The sequence below is a fragment of the Ostrinia nubilalis genome, chromosome 8 (genome assembly GCF_963855985.1).
Source record: "Ostrinia nubilalis chromosome 8, ilOstNubi1.1, whole genome shotgun sequence".
Taxonomy (NCBI): domain Eukaryota; kingdom Metazoa; phylum Arthropoda; class Insecta; order Lepidoptera; family Crambidae; genus Ostrinia; species Ostrinia nubilalis.
Genome location: NC_087095.1, coordinates 5,007,790 through 5,029,112, shown reverse-complemented (window position 1 = coordinate 5,029,112; position 21,323 = coordinate 5,007,790). Strand labels below are relative to the sequence as shown.

At 36.7% G+C, this 21,323-nt stretch overlaps 1 protein-coding gene across 1 annotated transcript in view; it reads left to right on the top strand.

Moving 5' to 3' along the window:
• Window positions 1-209: 209 nt before the first annotated feature.
• LOC135073780 (uncharacterized) overlaps window positions 210-21,323 on the top strand; it is a 93,067-nt gene continuing 71,953 nt past the window's right edge. The window contains exons 1-2 of the mRNA XM_063967952.1: window positions 210-597; window positions 12,339-12,552. Coding sequence (XP_063824022.1) covers window positions 12,406-12,552 — 147 coding nt within the window. The 5' untranslated portion in view covers window positions 210-597; window positions 12,339-12,405. The remainder of the gene's footprint in view (window positions 598-12,338; window positions 12,553-21,323) is intronic.

Below are 21,323 nucleotides of genomic sequence, written 5' to 3'. Positions count from 1 at the left end.
GCGAGGTTCCCAGAAACATAGTCCTATGGGTACTTACATCCAAGTAATTACATCTCCGGCCTCTACAAGAACCACTAATGTGTTTTTTATGCAAGCGTAGCCCTTTAGGTTTTTTTGTTGCATCCCTATTCTCCTGGATCGCTCGCTCTAGCGTCGCCGTAACTCGTAGCGACTCAAAATAATAAAACATCAACAGCGCTCAACCGGCTTTCTTCGCGGTTAGACGCGTGTGTTGTGCCTCCATAGCCGGTTTCTCGCGATCGAAAAAAAAATCTTGTGTTGGCGGGAAAACATTGTTTGGAATATAAACTTTTAAATTTTTAAATTCAGTGTCTTTGGAACAATTGGATATAAAGTTTTTGAGGATAGAACTGAACTACATAAAAGTATCCTTATTTTAATTGGTGTTTTTGCTCGTTAGTTCGATTAGATATGGTTCTAGTGTAGAGAAATGTATTCTGATTAAAACAGTGTTAGAGTGACTGGACCTAATCTCAAACGTGATATAAGTTAGGTGCTATGGATTATTTTTTCTTGGAACAAAGTGAGAAAACGGACACTTAGAGGTGTGAATTGCTACCTGCTGAAGAGTTATTGGTAAGTTAAAGCATCATTTTATTACTTGTTTATTTAACAATAATTCTCTTTTTTTTATTTGAAATGATCCTAATCAAATAAAGCGTGAACTGTAAAAGTTCAATTCACCTTCCAATTGGCTCCAATACCAATATGGTTTTATTCTATTAACTCAAGAGAACCTTGTTGTATTATTTTAGAAATGATATCACCACTATGGGTATTATTATAATCCTTTCTCAGAAATAGTACATAAAAAAACGGCCTTAATGTTCTGGCTGGCAGTTTCGGAAGCTGAATTTTGGCTTGTCCAGGGCACGTTTTTGGACAATCCTAATTCTTTAAGATTAGAGGTATCACCCCAACGAGGCTTATGGGAAGATTACGAAAGGGTGTTATCGAGTCTTGTGTAACCACAGATCAGCAATCATCCATAATCTTCATCATACCTTCATACTCTACGTGTTTCAGCCGTCCTGCCAGTACTTAGGTTAGGTAGGTACCTTTTTTAAACTTGTCCTTTTCACAAAACCATTTCTCTATATTTTTTTCTGGAAAATCAGATTCCTTTATATGGTTGTTTGAAGCATTTCTTTTCTATTTACATTTTCCTTGTAAAATCAGATTCATTTTCATCGTTGTTTGATAGACTCTAAATAGAGTAATATAATGGACTGTAGCAGAGCGACATTCTCCTCAAGTTTATCACGAAAATTCTACATAAATCTTCTGAAATTTTAGAAGATCATGAGATTGAAAACTAAGATTCTTTCCCGTGTGAGAATCTCTACCTACTTCCCACAGAGCTCTTACGTCCTATTATTTGAATAATACTATAACACTGCCATCTAAATCATATAAAATTGTCAAAAGCTTTCCATTTAAGGAGCCGACTACAATTTCGTAATGCTGATCGTTAATGGCAATTTCGCTAACGAAATTTGAACCGACCGGCGCCATATCGCGTCCTACGAGCCTCCTATAGCTATGGTGTCGTAAAACTAATGATTTTTGTAATTTCGGCTAATGCCATAGTACCTACTCCCACATAGGAACAAGCTTCGGAACTATTAGATGTTATTTTTATATGGCCGTTAGGTCGAAGTTAAAATGAGCTACCGATACGCTCAAACGTGTCGAAAAATGTGTAGGAAGGATGTGATTGAAATTCTTGTTAGAAATTGTAACGCTTTTTATGTTAGACACAATGAGCTATTGAGAAGGTGTTTGGTAAAAAAACTATTATAGTTCGTCTGCGATACAGATGTAGAGTCTTTTGTCTCCAATTCGTTTCGTATGATACAAATAGCTTGACCATTTCGTTCAGTACTTTCTCTTTGAATATGCATACTTATTTAAATGACTTTAAAGATGACGATTATGCAATGCACTCGAACGTATTGAAGGAGAGTCATTCGGATGTCGCATACTTAATTTTCCACCATCTCAAAAATCGTGCTTACTAGGTACTTATTTTACATAAACACCTTACTCTATAATAACCGCGTTACTATTGCGGTAATTTTGTATCCCTGACAAAAAATAATGGCATGTTATTTTTGTAGCTTAGTAAATAGGCACTTGTTTGTATAAGTATGGCTATGGATGTAGTATAACAGGTGTATGTGGCACGTGCCGCGGAACAGCCGGCAGTTTTTTGAGCCCGCAATTATTATTAAGTAGGTAAGTAGTAGAATGTCTATGGAGATAATGGTTGGTCATTTCGTTTTTGAAGCCATGAGTGGTTGGCTCAGCAATCAGCATTGGTACTCATGCAAATCCATTGGTACAAAATAAATTGTAATGTCTCTATGTTTTCCATAACTTGATAATTTTACTCAATGATTGAACCTCAAAACATTATGTAGTTCGACTAGGTACGTTCTTAAATGAAGTAAAGTAACTAGAATTAGGTAGGCCTAGTTGGCACACCGTTAACCAGTAATTCAAAAGCACTCTTCTTTAAAAAATACTTCGTTCTTGAAAATCAAGTTTTAATGAAATAATTAGCTGTAAAATTAGTTTTTCAGTAACTGAAATCAATATACACTCAACATCAAATAAACCGCACCTTCCGCGACGCGAACTTTAAAGATTTTCTTCTGACACAATCATGGTGCCCCGACAATATTGGTGTTATTTGAAAGTCCAATAAATATCCTTAAAGAAAAACACATTTAATTTCGTAATAAATGATTAAGATATACCATAAATGTGACTTGAAAAAAGACCTCACTTTGGGCTTACCTATGGGATCAATTGGAGCAAATTTTATGGTTATAAAACCAAATAATGATCACACGTGTCCTATTTAACAGATGGACAGAGATTAATCCCAACTTAACAGTTTTATAGCCATAAAAGTTAGCTCAAGCATAACTACCTATTTTTTGAAGAAGTGACTCTGGATCCTTCTAAAGACACATTTTTGGGGTAAAAACCTTTCCTTTAATGAAATGAAGTTTAGAACTAGGCTTTTAAATGGTACCAATATTGGTGGGAAGTGGGGATGCATATGTTTGAAAGTGCTTGTCGCGGGAGGTGCGATTTATTTGATGTCGAGTGTAGTTTAGTCAATGAGGGTTTTCGCGATTGAAAAATCCGCCAGATGGCAATACGTAGACGCGAGGTCCAAATGCTGCGTGATTGGTGGATTTTGACATATCTGTCAATGTCATGTCAATAATAACCAATCATGCAGCATTTGGACCTCGCGTCTACGTATTGCCATCTGGCGGAGTTCGCGAACTAGTGACGTTATGGAACCCATTTGCCGTAAAAAATCTATGTAGAGCTGCGTTTTTACCGCTCATAAAAAGTATGTCAAATGGTTAGTGGTGTCAATTATTGCTCTGCGACAAAAAACACGAAAAGAAATGGTACTCCAGCAGACCAACACGAAAGAGTACCATCGTTAAATTAATTCCCATTCGACTAGAAATTCTTAAGTGTTTTGAAATACTTAAACTTCACAGGTGTAGAGTTGTAAACGACTCTAAACGAACTTTGTTTATGGGCAGCACTTAAATAAAGTTTCCGTTAAAAGCTCAGCCTATTTGAAAGCCAGTTCGATTAATGCATGAATTTTATTGGCTCGTATTGATCGGATGGTCCGGGACAGGCGCGGGCGCACGGCGCGCCCATACGAGGCGGACGCGCCACCGTTACTTCGCTAATATGCGGATAATTGGACGCCATCGGATCTATATCCTACAATTTGTTGACAGTTACCCAAGGTCCACAATTATACCAAGACTTATGTGTATCATTGCGATGAATGCTGCTTAGCCTAGTTCAAATCAATCAGCCACAAGTGTCCCAGTTATAAACCTGACTGATTCTCACGTTACCTTTATGACAATCTTGCCGGATTTATTTTAGAATGCGGGTAAATATTATTGTGATTGGAATGCGAAAGCTTAATTTTAGGCCTTACTTGTGAATTCGAATTCCAGCACTGCGAAATCAAAACAGGTTTTGAAGCATTTTAACAAAAGTTTTTCTAAACGAAAGTTGCGACTGTTCTTTCAAAAATTAGTTTCAATACAGTGTTGCGAAGATTTGTTTTATGCTTAGGTGTCCACCTTAACTACTTAGTATTCTACATAATAGTAATGTCTTTGGTGCGGTCTGTCCAGTCACAAGCGAGGTCAAGCATCATGAGTCGGTGACCTTTCACTATCTCTTCAAGGCTACAGAAAAGTATTTTTTGCGCCGTCACATTCGTATACATAAAACACAAGATGTTTTCGCGGCATGTTAAGCCATTGGCGCTTTTTACACCTTCGTCGTAAAACAACATAGGCGACTGTTTATAATAGGAGACAAACAAGATAAAAATAAGTCCTAAATAAACTTTGTTTCGACTATAAAAGGAACGTTAGTGATATTTTTATTATGTTGATGCCTTTTAGTGTCTGCACGACGCACGTGATGACTATTGACATTACAGTAGAGTAGACTCGATCGAATGTTTAATATTTACTTACATAAAATATTGAAATGAAAATGTCAGCCTTAGATACGTTTGGAATACTAATATGTAGTTCGAATAAGTTGATACACTTAGGTCAGATGTTTTTACATTCTGTCGCAGAAATAATGTAAGTTTCACGATTGAAAAGCTCATGATCATGAATCGATTTGCTGCAATTGCTCTTAATCTACATACATTATGTTTTAGTAGGTCCAATGTCTATGTAATTAGCGTTGCGCCAGTTTCGTGACGTCGTCACACGTCTGTCGTGTCCCCGGTGGCAGTCGTGGCTTTCATCGCGATATGGCCCACATCACTAATCTCGGCTGATCTGCCATTGAACGTGGCACAGACAATGGCGGGAACTCTCGCGAAACGGTATTAATATGCGGGAAACAAGTTTTAGTCATATGCTGGGCCTTATTATACGGTTCTCCCGTGAAATCTTCGTTGGAAGCTGACTTAAGTTAGTCTACTACTTAGAAGATATGAATTTGTACAGCATAATGCATAGTAATATGTCGTAGGGATATTGTGAAACCCTGATGTTGTAATCTGACTGGTGACAATGGTGATCCGTATCAAACGCCTTGGGCGTACACGTTGTTTGTTACAGCCTACACCACAATCAACGAACAGTGACATTATACATAAGTTAGGTTTGGAAGCTTTTTCTGACTCTTACCCACCTTTTATAAAAGTGTACCTTTAAATCTCTAATCGTCAAAGAATTAGTGACTCTATTATTTCGTGAAAATTTAATGGGCCATTAAAGTTTGAACACCTGCGCACGTTAAACGCGATTGCGTTATGTTTAAACGCGCTAAATCCGATTATAATCATCGAATAAAAATAAAAAACAATAAAACGTATCTTAGAGACGAGACTAGAGCAGAAATCGCGTGCTAATCTTCAGATCGTATGTTTTCTCAAGAGTTCAGTCGTTCTTTTGCTTATCTTACGTTCTCAAAGATTTGTGCGCGCCTCCAATAGCGTCTGTATTGATGGGAAAGACTTATTGTGATGCTGGACAGTCCTCTGCCAGGCTTTGTGTCGCGACGTTGACGGATGACGATCATTAATGGTCGGTGGACACTCCGTTGTCACCGCGTCTTTACCTTATGTATCAAACCTATATATTTTGGTAACAATAGCATCGACGTCACGCCATTTAGCCACGCTTACTTCGGCACCGTGAATTCAATTTACTCTAATCTGACCCAGTGATATATGGAGCGACGGTGGTGGTCGAGCGATTACAGTGTCGTCTATCAATCGACTATTCTCGATTCAATATTGATAAGTATTTTATGAATTGGTCGAATTGTCTATAATTTGCATAACCGATATTTATAGCCGGCGTAGTAACGGCAGTAATATGAATTCGAGACGTGTTTGACTCGTGCCGGCCGGGTCGGCGACTCGGCGCACGCGCAGCCTCCGCTCTTGCTCCTTTTGTGTCACGTCCACGTATATAAAATCCACCGTAGAGTGCCCGTGTGTGCGTCTTTGATATGGTGTGTTGTAAAACACGTGTGCCGACTACAAAGCCCCATAAGAAAGGTTCGCTTGTGTACACTGCATACACTCCGATGTATGCCCACGCCTTGAAAGGATTCACTTGTGTTTTATTAGCAGAGTCGAAGATGATGGTGAAGGTTTAAAATAGAAATAATCTGCGGTTTTCTTCCTTGAAAGCAATTTATGAGATGTCGGCACCCTTTTCGAATTATGTTGCAGTTGCAGAAGTGGGGAAACGCGGGCAGAGCGAGAGGCGAACAATTACCCATCTATTACGGGCATAATTATGAACACCAAAAAGCAATATCGACACCGCTCTCAACCGAGGTTTCAATTAAAATATAATAGGCAGGGCGTGAACACACGAGCGGAGTTTTTGCTGCTCTCTTTTGGTCCGCGTTGAGGCTCCAGAGCGACCGCAATATAAAAATAATAATCATGCCGTAGAACGCAATGCAATTCAAATTGAGACTACGCATTCCATTTTATTAAGTTTCATGTTATTTTAATCTGGACCCGTCCAGAATTTTGAATATAAACGGTCTACTCCACAACTGGTTCCAATTTAAAAGCTCCGGTGTCCGGTGGCAAAGATACTGGAAAATGAACAGAAAAACACTGAAATTACTTTTTTATAAATTGGGAAAAAGGGTACATTTTCAGTGACTATTATTTCAACTTGTATACATTTTCAGTAGGTAATTAACTTTTTAGGTATTGTTTAAGACAAAATCTAAAAGATATTGTAAGGTTTTACTAAATGAATAAGTCTCGTCTTCAGAAATCACGTGAGACGATGAAAATCTGCCGATTCCTCTACAATTTCAAATTGTAATAATATTGAGAACAGATGAAAGGGCTTCATAGTTGAAGTTGAAACTCGCAGTCGCAGCATTAAACTCAAGATCCTTGAACTTCACGATCCTACTTGAGCCGAGTCGCGACGGAATGCTTTTAGGTTATCACTCAAATTATTTATTGCTCAGGCACTTGAGTGCAATGTTTTTTTAAATAAAATACGTTCCCAGAGAATCGGGATCACTCGGGTTAACATCCTTTTTTATGCGAAAAAAGTGTCGCGACGTTGAGTAGATGAAGCCACTTGAAAGGGACCTTTTAGCCGAAAAACATCTCGTGTTTTTGTTAATACTTTCTGATTCATACAGTATTATTGAGAACATGATTGTAGTAAACAAACAATTTCATTCCAACCGACCATTATGTCTTTTGGTCATTTTTTTTGTGATAGTTCCCAATCATTCGGATCGTGACTTGCGTTCGATGGCCGTAATCTTCACATTTGAGACCAAACAGACGTGTTATTAAAGCTTTTATCGACCGTTTAGTGACAAAAGCTTTGTGCTGTCATCGTTTTTATAATGCCCATCTCGGTCAAGTTTGTTTGGTAGGCAATTATTCAATCATTGGCTTTTTTTTCATCGAAAGATGTCACGGTTCAAGTCTATAACCAAGAATTTAATGAGATAATTAGTTATAAAGATGGTAAACATTTCGTCGGATAGAAAAATTTATTATTAAAAATCTTTTTCATATAAACAAGTTTCGGTTAAAATGACGGACAGAAGTGTATGTCCCCATATTTGGAAAGAAAAAGTGCCTAAAAAAGTGATATTCGGGCGAGTGTGGAATGCGGTTTGCGGCGGGGATCATTTTGGTGATTATCATCATCACTGATTACGTAGATGGATGCTCTCGCGCATCACGCTAGCATTCCCTGCCGTCATTATGGCGACAGAAAGTAGGCTTCGTTTGTTTATGAAACTAATTTAATCCGTCTTACAGTAGTCGACTTATAGCCCAAATTATAGGAAACTAGCGGCCGCCCGCGACTTCGTACGCGTGGATCCCGTTTTACCCCCTTCCCGCTTTTCTGTTGAAATTTTTCCTGAATTTTCTTTTCTATAAACCTCACGGAGCCCGAGACCTTTCCAACGAATGCAAAACCGTGGAAATCGGTTCGTGCGTTCTGGAGTTATAGCGTCAGGGAGGAAAACCCGACTTATTTTTATATAGTAGATTAGATGAATCAATAAAAACCTTTATGTTAGCACTATTTTAGTTTTTTTTTTGTAAATTTAATTTTCGCATCATTGATGCGAGAATTAGTCATTCCAAAGATAATAATGAATCATTATGATGTTAGCATCATTCCTAGATACGGATTACGGATGGATTTCATATTGTTTATGCAATATTTATTTCTGTATTCATAATTCAAACTGTACTGAAAATGGTGGTGGTCCCTTAATAATCCAAACATTAGTCAAATTAATTATGCTGTATGCACCTTAAAGCTCCAAGCCCAGCAGAGCATTTAATACATTTTTGATCGAAATATCTAATAACTTTCACGATAATCTCGTTAAAATCCTAAAATGTGACTTTATAAGTCGAGTAGTTGGAAGGCATTAAAAAGTATTACGATTCTTTAATTAAACCACAATATCTTTGGTAACTTTTGGAACTTCGATGAATTTACCATTTGTGCTTTGATTTTCAATACTTAGAGTCCATTTTCAAATGAACAGCACTTACGTCTTTGTAACAGGAAGAATGTAAGCCTCAAAAGTAATTTTGGGTGCGTGGATTAACCACGGTAGAGATGTGATGGGATTTTAAACCCTTTCAAAAACCACTGCTCAGAAATAATTATAATTGACCAGGGCATTGGTTATTATGCCATTGATTGGACCTGTTTTATGAGTTTGAAGTTTGAACAATTAGTCAACAGTTATAAGTAGAACAGTTACGTACCGATATTAACAACGGATTTTGTTATTGTTATTCTTAAATAAAAATGCCAGACTTACAAAAATAAAAAACTTATAGGAATTACAAATCAACGCATCAATTTGATATTCATTAACTCCATGTGTAATGTAATTGTTCATGTAAATACTTCTTATTGCTCTACACCTACGGCCATAACACCTATTTATATTTTTCAATGCACTCCAATAAAAAGCAGAGGATTATTTGTTAATAGTGCCTTTAGTCAGCCCTTCTGTGCACTAACTCTCATCAGAATAAAATATGTTGAATCCCTCTAAATGTAAAAATGAACCCAACTTTAAATTGAACGGCCTGTTTAGTATGCAATGGTAAAAAAAGATGCTCACATTCCTCATGTCGTCTTCAGGATGAGATGGAACAATCCCATAAATATTTACCATATTATGCCGCAATCACGATCTGCGTTTCTTGCAACTGCATCCGCAATCCGTAAATAAAAGTAACGCCTATGAGCTTGCGCAAGTGATGCGCGGATTAACCTAGATCTTAGAAAATAACCGAACCCGATCGGAAGCCGAAGAAATAACGTACAAATAAAATTAAGATAACGTAAACATTGGGCCGATACCGGGATATCTTTATCACTGAATGTGAGGAAACCAAAAGTAATTTCTACTTTTTATAGGGAGGTACTACAGATGAAATAAGAATCGTAGTTGTAGGTGAATATCCTCAAATTAATTAAGTCAATTAATTTAATATTCTCAGACAAATAGTCACTGTCTGATAATAGTGACCCTTTCTTTATGTGTCAACTAGGTATGGCTCACGTTTTCCGATGGATTTTTCTGTTTTTCGGAGCTTTCAAGTTCTTTTTATGAACTTTCAGGTTCTCAAGTCTTCGAATATGTATTTTTAAAAATACCTTAATACTTACCAACAAAAAGTTTAAGTAATATGACGTGCTGTCGACTCTACATCGTATACGAAACACGTTTTATGGTAGCTACTGTATTACTTTAATACATACTAAGGTTGTTGGTTTCTTCAAACAAAATCTCAAGCCTTGAACTTTTGTGTTCACACTCGTTATAATTTTTCTCATCGTTTGCATCTACATTGTATGTTAAAGAGTTAATGTTGACTTAATTGTTTTATAACTTATCCCAAGGTTCGGTAACCAAACCAGGTTTGATGTTTTTCCTTTTGAATTCAGTTTTTTTAAATGTCAAGCCAAGTAAAAGGCAATCATTGAAAAAGATAAGGATCTTAAGATACGTTTATGAAAAATATTTCTATGATACGGGTCAAATATTTCAAGATTGTTTAGCTTTAGTTTTACATAAAACTAAATTATATTTCCTGAAAAATAAAACGCGGCCGAATTCTGTGTACTATTATAATTTTTGTAAACATGACTGGCGTATAATTTTCAAAAACACGTCTAGAGCGAAATGAATTACCCATAAATCATGTTTTGTTTGCAATAAACGGTTTTAGTGTTGCGGTTTCGCGGAAGCGAGCACATGTGCGCGTGCGCTGTCTGCCCGTACCAATTTGGGCAACTTGCGAATTAGGGATTCTGAGGTCCTACATTGGAGCTTTTGGCTCTTTCATTAGGGGAGACAGCACGAGTCGATTGAATCCGATCGCGTTGTCTATGTTTTTAAATCGTTTTACTCGTGTTATTTTTACACTTAATACCTTTGAGAACAACAAGATTTGTCATCTTGATATAAGTATTTTTGTGCGCTATCTCTTCTAACGTACACAACGTAACAAATTATCAGCGCAATGCTTTTCTTCATGAGTCTCTACTTCTACAATAATTTTCACCACTCTTCGTAACTAGCTCTTAAACCTTTACTACTTAATCATAGATAATTACCTTTTTAAAAAAATAAAACCGACTTCAAATGCGTGAACACAAAAAAAACTAAAAATTAAAAATATTGCGTATAAAAAAGTTCATCCCCAATTTTCCACCCTTATTATATTATTTTCTTCAAATTCGCATGAAACCACCCTTTTGATAATACCTATTCAACAAAAAAATAATCGTTCAAATTGATTTATAATCGGCGGAGATATTGCGTATAAAAAAGTTCATCCCCAATTTTCCACCCTTGGGGGTTGTTTTTTCTATTATTAAATTTAAATGGGACCACCCTTGAGGTATTACCTATACGCCGAAAAAAGATTTGTTCAAATCGGTTCATAATTGGCGGAGTTATCGCGTAACAAACATAGAAAAAAAAAAAAAAAACATACGGGTCGAATTGAGAACCTCCTCCTTTTTTGAAGTCGGTTGAAAATGAACCATCACGTCCAATTACAGCCGCGACAGTTCCTCAGGAATGCCTATTACAGGGAGAATAATACCAGTGACAGCTACGATTCACTTTTTGTCCTCAACCCGGCGTCTTCCGTGTGCATTCTTTCATAAGTATCCACCTCATTATGCAATGTCTAGGATTTTACTTTCTGCATTCGCGACTGATTGCCACAGTCATACTTAACGTTCCTTGGAAAAACCCATTGTGCTGTCTAAATCGTTTTGAAGTCTTCTCAGAACAGATACGAGTGTCTACTTACATTTTCCAATAATTATATGTACGTATGCAAATAAAAGATACGAAGGCAACAACGCTTTGTCTTTTAAGGTAGAGACCGCTTTAACTGTTTGTTTTGTATGCGATGGATTCTGACGTGAGTGAAAGACCATAAAAATAACTTTGAGCTTACGTGCTGAATACGAAACAAGCAAGTAAATAAAGTTACTTGGTATTCAAACTAAGTACATAAGTGCAGTAACTGCAAGGAAATATAGACCTTAATGACTTCAAAACGCGATATCGACGTTGGCTGATTAATTTTCGCGGTCCGTCGCGACCTGCCAATCACAATTACCATACCTCGTACAATCGGTTACACAAACTTGTGTAGACAAAGGTCTGTGCAACTAAATGAATCGATTCATTGTCTTTGTCTCTTGTCATTCCCAACCGCTAACAGTGAAAGGAAACTGCAAACGACTCATTGTGCAATTAATATGAAAAGTTGGCTTATTAACCCCGATGCGAACAATTATAGCACTGGGAAGGCGGACTAGACGTCTGTCTGTATGAACGCACCAATTTGCTAACACACTATCATCAAAGATTGCAGACTGCTCTCTATGTTTCAGCATCCAAATCACACGGCTCTTAATAGGCTTCATGGAGAAAAGCAACAGGAATCAAATAATATGGCTGATTTTATTCCTGCTATGGTTTCATTCTTTAGATTTTTTCAGTCCTATGTACTCCTTCACCTTTCGTTCCCACTGCTCAACTTCTGTGTAGCAGGATCTACAGCTTTACCTACCGCTTGTAAAAACCCAATCACTGGAGGTCAGTTTGCTACTGAGTCCTAACAAGAATTAAAGTTAAGTTAGAGTCTAGTAGACCTTTACTTGAGCGCCATTAGGTTATCTAGAAAAACTAGTTCTTATTCTGTTACATCTTTTCAGGTACACCTCCACAATGCTACGGCAACAGAGACTGCTAACAGTGGAAATGGCAGGCGTGTGATTTGTAATGGCCGCCGCCATGGCGACTCCGGCGCACGAACTCCGGCCGCAGCACTCCAGGGATGACTCCAGGGACTCTGGAATATTCCACACCACGAAAGGACTCTGGAATGCCCCAGGACTTAACAACTGCTTCCTAAACAGCGCTGTGCAGGTATGTCAATTTAAAAAATTCGCGCTTACGAAAACCTGAGGATTTTGTTTGATGTTTTCAAGAGTTTCGACAACATTCTTAAACGTTTATGGTATTCGCAAATATATGGTTTGTTTGCACAGCCACGGTGGGCGTTTCGCTAGTATTGACATAGATATGCATATATTCAATACGTGACCGGTGATGAGATAATCGTGAGATTTTTTCTCACCATTTTTAATGAGCACAGACTCACCCATGTCAATAAACTTATTTCAGTTAAACAGAAGTTCTTGAAAATATGCAAATATGTAATCTTTCGTATGCGCATTTATGTTTTCTACCGTGTGCTTCTCGGGAAAGGTGTAATCAACGCTGTTCACAGGTCTTAGGGAAAATGTTACTTATAATTTACATTACAGAATAACCTGCAAATAATTGCTTTAGGAATATTTACATACTTATTACATAAAGTACTTTTTCGTTCTCGTATTACGTAGAATTGAATATTAATAAGTGTAAAACACCTCCTTACAAGTTCTTTGAATGTTTATTCGCTAATCATAAAGCTCTACATTTAACCCTTTGAATTCCACAAGAATTATAATTAAGTGCCCTTCTAACTTCCAATGCCACAAACGCGTTTTATTCTTAAGCCTTGTCCTCAGTCGACACTTCGACAGATCGGTAATCCATTTTGAGCTGACGTAAGCCGTAGAAAATATTAGGAGATAATTCGAATGATAAACGGGAGGCATTAGTAGTCGGCGGGTTCGGCAGAATAAATAATCGAGGTGCGTACTTAAGGTTTGGGCATTATTCAAATTTCAACGGGAGCCAGTAAGCTGGCCGTGAACCTTCGAAAAAACCGGTAAAAAACTTCGTCGACAAGGATTGTTGTTAAAATGATTTTTATCTCGCTTTTGTTAACACTTTCTTGAATTTTTAATATTAAATTTGACTATTATTACATGTAGAGCCACACATTAGAATTCAAGGTTGGACTTAAGAACATCTTAAAATAATTGGACTTGTTCAAACCTTCAAACCTACCCACATAATTACCTAGTCCTAGAAAAAATGGTAACGAAAATAGCCTCTATTTGCCTTCATAAACTTAGCGAAAGAAGTAGTTCTAAAAATCAGAAAGGTTGTCCAAACATAAAATCTCGAACCATTTCTAAGTAGTTATTGCTCAGCAAGCAGCCAACGCGCTAATTCCTTATGGCAACGCAAACAGCTAGCGGTCCCACTAAACAATATAGCTTGGTGACATACGCATCTTCTTAACGGTGCCTGCTCATTTACACCGGTTTTTCTTCAGTGTTCTAGCCATACCATATGGAAATATATTCTGATGAGCATAAAGCTCAGTTTCCGATACATGTATAGTAGACACCAAGGCTAAGTCCGTAGGGGTCGTGTGTTGACTTGACTTCTGTACCCATAACACACTCGAGTTAGAGAGAGGCATTTTCCGATTGTACTTTAACAGTATTGTTATTGATGGAATCTTATTCAAATTAACATTTTTATGTCTAAAGTTGATAGAAAATGATCAATAAGTTCAGTTTATAATAACAAAATTACGACTTTTTAAAAGAGAACCATTGGCATTTGAACTCTTTACATTTCATTAACTGTATCTTGGTAAACTGGAATACTTCACTTAGATTTATTGATGTTAAGCTACTGAGCTAAAGTGGAACTTGTTATGTCCATAAAAAGATTCTGTAGGATTTGTTCCTGATGCTTGATGATGACAAGGACATAGACCTAGCTGGTTGTAGGAACATCGAGTTCCGTGTTACATATCTCATAATCTAAATACGGTAACTCGAAGTCGTAGTGTCATATCAAGTAGACAGATAATTTCAACACGAAACGATGTAGACTACTCTAGTTATTCTAGATAGAAAACAATTCACCCAGCAATTAATATTCAGTGTCTTAGTTAAAAACGCTATAAACACTCATAGGTATTACGTGAAGTTACGTTGATCAAATAACTTATGAAAAATAAAGAGCAAACTAATGAGGTATCTCCACGTTTGTTTACAGAACTAACGTAACTTGATACGTAACATGAAAATGATAACGACAAACGACACCAACAATTAAGTGTGGGGCAACACCACGCAACACACACGCCTGATTGAAATTCCTCCGCGCTCGTTGTACGTTGATAAATCTGATCTAATTTACATAGGCGTAATTGCTATGGCTTGCTATGGCCATAGCACCTAATGGCTGTACCGAAGGTGCTGCATCAAACTCCCATCAAAATGCCAGCGTACCGTGGCGGGAATTCTACGAAAAAAGGAAAATGATGTCATACCATCTACTCGTACAAGATGATGACATCCTGGTATGGCGCATGATTGAGATGTTATTAGTTTGTGTACGAGATTGGATAACTGTACTGGTTGTGGTGTTTTGTGACCTGTGCATAATAATCTTGATGTAAAGTAAATACCCAAGATTTATGAGAAGTTAATTTGTAGAAATGGTTTTCAGACACTAATATAGAGTCATAATTAAGCTCAATTTATTAATATCAATAGGCTGACTATTTTAAACATTGTAAATTAAGTACTTAACTTTATTTTTCGTTAGAAAATGGGCATGCACTTAATTCAATTTGACAAAAATTGCGTAAATAGCAACATGGCTATTGGTTCTTTCCATTTACTAATATTACTTGATACTATTACATCATATTCATCTGTTATGACTAAATTATTCCTGATAATAGTATTGATTCACGTTTATTATCTCTCAATTATAACATTCGCATCCACATAGGTACAGAATGTAGGTACAGTCGCGGAATGAAAAGGTTCGTCACCTTAGTGTCGGTTTTCGCTTGCACTAGGTACTGTAAGAGTCAAACCTGCCAACATAACCGTGTAAGAAACAGTGCTGCTAACATTTAAATAAATATGACGTTTGCTAACGAATAAGGTTTTGCTTGTTTATTTTTCTATCCCATCCCATCAGTGCAATGTTACAAAATGTAGTTTTTTTAATTTAATAGATAATGGCAGGTTGAACCAACAAGAAGGTTTTAGTTTTTCAATCATAATCTTCTTGACAATTTAAATCGTCAAACAACTTTGATCTGAATAATTTTGAACTTTACCGACGAACAGTTAAAGATTATTTTCTCTAACTCGAGATTATTCTGTAACATAGTTTCAAAAGGTAATATGTGCTCGCGATTCGTTGAGGGAATCAATTTGAAAACTGACGAACCTTTTCATTCCGCGACTGTACACAATCAGTTCGACTCAACGCTCGGGGCATGAAAATTCAATTCTCCATAGAGTCCTGGCTGTATCCCACTAAGCTAACAGAAGCATGTCTAACAGAATAACCCGTAAAATTATCGCCACGAGCCAAGAATGCGAAAAATAGTTTCGCGACGAAGGGCTGTGCGAAACTGCGAACATGCGAATCTTCGCTTGACGAGAAAAAAATTGTGGCTCCATGATGGATCACCTGCCCGTTGAAATGTAAAATAACTCCGCCGAGTGCTTGACACTCGATTTGCATTTGATTGGGCCGTTTTTCTTATAGTATGCATGGAAATCTTGGAATTTGCGATTTTGTGTGACAGACATTACAATGGACGCGATTGTTTTGGGTATCTGGCGGTTTATCGTCAAGTCTTGAGACAATGATTCTTTTCTTAGCAGTTAATACCAGTTTCAAGTTGCTAATTTTAGAGAAGCTGCTTACAGAGAGATACAGTAGCAGAATGGATTGACGTAATAAAATTTATCTAAATAAATAGGTACCAAGGCTTCATTTACGTAATTAACTAATTAAAACTGAGATTTTTTAAAAGTTGCGAACAACATTTACATTTTCAGAATGTTTGATATGATAGCGTACCTACCTATAATTATGTTGAATTCGGTAGCCAGTAATATACTTAATTTTCTAATCAAAATTTAAATAACGTACGGTCACGGTTTGTTATTCTTAGAGTAACAACTGTAATATGTTACATTGTGTATTCTTCGAGAAGAATACAAAACGGCCAGATATTAATTACTGCGTATTAATAAGAATACCGCGTGTGAACTCGATCAAGTGAATGATATATTCTTCACCTCGGAACCTTCTTAATAATGTCTCGTTCCCATAAGAATCTAATTGGAGCACGCGATAGCCCTATCAATCTTCCTCGGTAACTGTTTGAAATATTAAAATTACTTCATTGTAAACCATCCGGCGGTTAATTGAATTAAACTTACGCGGTCAGTGAACTTCCATTGAAGAGATTTAAAAATAATACCAGCGATTAGATGGAGATAAGCCCTTTAACCTACAACGTTATCTGAGGCTCGCATTGATACACTGATCCTGGACTTAAGATCGAAACTACAATTACTTTAAGCTTTTTAGGGATATACAAATTAAGGGCAAAATTTAAATAATTAAATAATGCAAATCCCATTGTAATTAAAACATTTTTGTGAGATGGGTATGTTGATACCTTAATTTTTGTCATTAACGGACTAGTCACAGTGAACAAGATAATGAAAGTTATGCTCATGAGTAGATCTTTAACGCACATGTACCAAATCAAAGCCCGAAAAGAAGTAACAAAAAAAAAATAAAACCGACTCCAAAAAACCTACACTATAAAGTAGAAAAATAATTACTAATTACCTACTTATTTATTAGGACGAATTATTAATATTTATGTAGGTATACCATGATTGATACTTCTGGAGTCGGTGCCAAGATTATGAATCATGTAAAGTTTGCCTGCACCGACTCCAAAAGTATCAATCATGGTATACCTACATAAATATTAATAATTCGTCCTAATAAATAAGTAGGTAATTAGTAATTATTTTTCTACTTTTTAGTGTAGGTTTTTTGGAGTCGGTTTTATTTTTTTTATAAAATTTTACTTATTTCTTGCTTTTTAGTTAACTAATTATTAAGGTAGGCAGTACATTGAGACCATATTCTTAATGTATATTATAAAAAAGTTCATCCCCAATTTTCCACCCATGGGGGTGAAATATTTTCTTCAAATTCGCATGAAACCACCCTTTTGATAATACCTATTCAACAAAAAAGTAATCGTTCTAATTGGTTTATAATCGGCGGAGATATTGCGTATAAAAAAGTTCATCCCCAATTTTCCACCCTTGGGGGTTGTTTTTCAACCGACTTCAAAAAAGGAGGAGGTTCTAAATTTAAATGGGACCACCCTTGAGGTATTACCTATACGCTGAAAAAAGATTTGTTCAAATCGGTTCATAATTGGCGGAGTTATCGCGTAACAAACATAGAAAAAAAAAAAAAAACATACGGGTCGAATTGAGAACCTCCTCCTTTTTTTGAAGTCGGTTGAAAATCATGACAGATGCAAAGTGGTAAAGCCGTTAAAATTTCGTTAAACTTAATTCCTTTTGTGTTTCAATATTGGAAGCATGCTTTGATAACTCCTCGTAAGCTGGATCGCTTTATGAATGTTACCTCAGGTTCATAAAAGTGGTAATGGCATCCGATAGCCAGTTTCGCGCTTCAAACAGGTCTCTATGTCGAAAGCAATAAAGGACAGAAGGTTCAGACTTAACTTTGATCTTGAGCTTGAGTACTGGAAGTGAGCTCATTGTTTACCGACTGGCCCTTATCTCTTCCGTGTGCAGTGTAAAGTACCTAGTTTACTTTGGAGCTGATATTTCTTAGAGCAAAACAGTGCAGCTGCTAAGCCGGTTACGAAATTATTTTGTAGGCAGTTATCAGCCTTACTGTTTGACTTTATTTATAAAGAGCAATTTTAGTTTGACTCGTGAGCGCTTGGTTGCTGAGCAAATGCAGTTTGATAACAAAGTACCGTGCATGGCTTAGGAGCAATGCAGGCAATACCTTTATCAAAATTTTAACAAGGTATACCGTTGAGGAACTGAGAACTCATTTCTTATATTTAGGCATTACTTGTAGTAGTACTAAATCTTGGCGGAACGTGCCGTTGGCTAGGGCAGTACTACATAAGGAGGTAGGAACCGTACGTAATATATGTATATCATTATTTGCTTTATTATTTTACTATTGTTTAACTCAAGAACATGCACAGTTAAAGCTATGATAAAAAATGGACTTTAAAGGAATTAACTGCTTAGCCATTCTGCAAAGTCTGAGGCATGGGAAATTAGCCAAGTTTACTTAAAGCAGCCATTTCCATAATTAACTATAGTTTATTCGTGAGGTGCACATTAATGTGTTACGCTACATTGGTTAATACATGATAATCGAAAATCTCATCGAATTTGCTCAGCGGCCGACGCAAGCTTCGAGTTTTTGTTCCATTGTCAGAAGAAAGAGTTAAACTATTTTAAACACCGGCTTGTTATCGGCAACATGGCATTTCCTTTCAACAATAGTTATTATTAGAGAAAAAGCAGCGTTTGGAATCGGAAACTCGTTGTGCAACTCTCACAGCCATTGTTATGAATTGAGTTACGTTTGCGAAATACTACCGGATGACTCAAGTTTTTATCGTAGAAAAAATATTTTGGTTTGGATTACAATAATCGTAATTTACTTTTTACTCGCCCTTCTTGGGATTTGTTGTGAATGTTATTTGTAAATATCTTATTTGTATTTGTTTGATTGGTGTCTCTGCATTTGTTTTTATTATGTTTACAGATAGATCTATCTTACTGCGCTTTTGATACTGATGTTGATAGTTCTATAAAAATCTTACTGCGTTTTTGATACAAAATTATCATGGTTAAAACAAATAGAGGACTGATGCCAGTTATTTCGTCTCTAAAAAGCAAGATATACTCGTATGTATGTGTGTCAATATTTTTTATTCATCATATAAAAGTTTAAGGACTAAGCTTCTAGTACCTAACAACTGTGTGTATACTCGGCTACCGTTCATTGTTTCTGTCTACGGCCATTTGTTATGGCTACCTCTATCTTGAAATCTGAGCCTGAAGTCGTAGCTGCGCGCCACACTCATAAAAGTATGCATACAGAACTATATTTTCAAAACTATCTGCTATCACTTTCCACCTGTGCGTGTGTGAGGGAGACGTTACGCGTTAAGGTGAGTGTAGACTAGAGCATTTGCCAGAGCATTACATTCTTTCTTACGAATGGTACAATGCCGGCAAATGCTAAATTTTCGAATGCATTTCCATGCCATGTAACGTTGTTGGGAAAGCTCGACTCTGTGTTCTGGGGAATGCTCGACTCTGTATGCTCATTTGCCGTGAGGCGTGAGCATAACATTTCTTACTAATTTGCCCTACTCTTTGTTGAAATGTCGAACCTATAAAATTGCGTGTGGTGTGCGCGCCGACGTTCATGCTTTTGCTCGATAAAATGCTACATCAAAACGCTCATTCCTTTTTAAAATCAAGTAGTAATAAAACAACGAATGCTCGTCGTTCTGCTACAAGTACTGCTCTAGTCTGCACCCACCTTACGGCAGCGTTTACTAAACAAATGTCTTTGAACAGGTGCACGTGTGCTTGCTCAAGCTATCCCATAATATCAACCATTCGACCCACGTTCCAGAGTGTTTACAGTCGGCACCTCTACACCATAAAAAGTTTTGCTTTTAATTGGAAAATGCAGTTTTATCTCGGTTGGCAATGAGTGTTTTAAGTAGCGGAAAATTAAAAGATCAGGGTATGAATATTACATGTGTGAAGATGTAAGAGTGTATTTAAATGAATCTATGGAGCATCATTAATCCTTCAAGCTCCGCGAATCTAGACACAATAGATAATCAATTGTTATGACATTAATTAATGCCGTCTGGGACTCAATCGGTTAATAACTTTATTAACACACATTACAAAAAACAATACAACAGATTTTAAAAAGAAAGAGACGAATGCATGTTAATAGGGCGCCCGCTCAGTTTTAGTTGGGACACCTTATAGGATGTCCCGACACCTTATAGGATGTCCCGACACTGATTTTCAGCGGATAATATACTGGACTACATAAAGGTGCATAGAGTTTCATGACTGCTTTGATACCTTCGTCCATGGTCTAGTGCTAAGAGAGAGACTCTCGACTCTGAGGTTCTGGGTTTGATTGCTAGAGACATCACATCTCTATATACCAAAATTTGAATCGTGCAATGTTACTGTAACTGTACGAAAAGCTGCACGGGAACGTAACGTATGGTGTAACCCAGCTTTTGAAACAAGGCAGTAGTTTCATCAATATTCGAAGTAATAGAAAATTAAAAGACTCCTTCAAGAGAGCACCTTACGCATATTAAATGCATAATAAAGTTACCTACAGCACAAGCATTTTCAAATTATTCATTAAAATTACAAGATAATTTAAGTTTGCTATTCATTGTATTATAAAATATGTTTCCATTACCTTCTGTTATTATCTACTTAATGAGATACATAGGTACTTTCAAAACTTTTGAGTTAGTATTGTAATTAATTACGTATACTTAAACAGCAATGGTAGATTCTGTAGAGTGGATTCTATGGATTTATTTTCGTTAAAACATTCGAATGTAGTTTTAAAATGATTAAAAACAGTGATTGTCTCAAAGAATCAGAGGAATGCTCAAAACAATAACTTGGTGATGAATGCGAGCTCGTTACTTGATGGCTGCCCGCGCCGCTTCATATTTCAACCGCGCACTTAGCATTGATGCTTTTTATGACACATCTCTTGTCCAATCAGGGATTGTGTATTGTCTGCTTTTTGTACTGCCATTAAGGTATATTGTTATAAAAGTTTTCCCGTTACTCTGATTTGCGGTCAAAACATATACC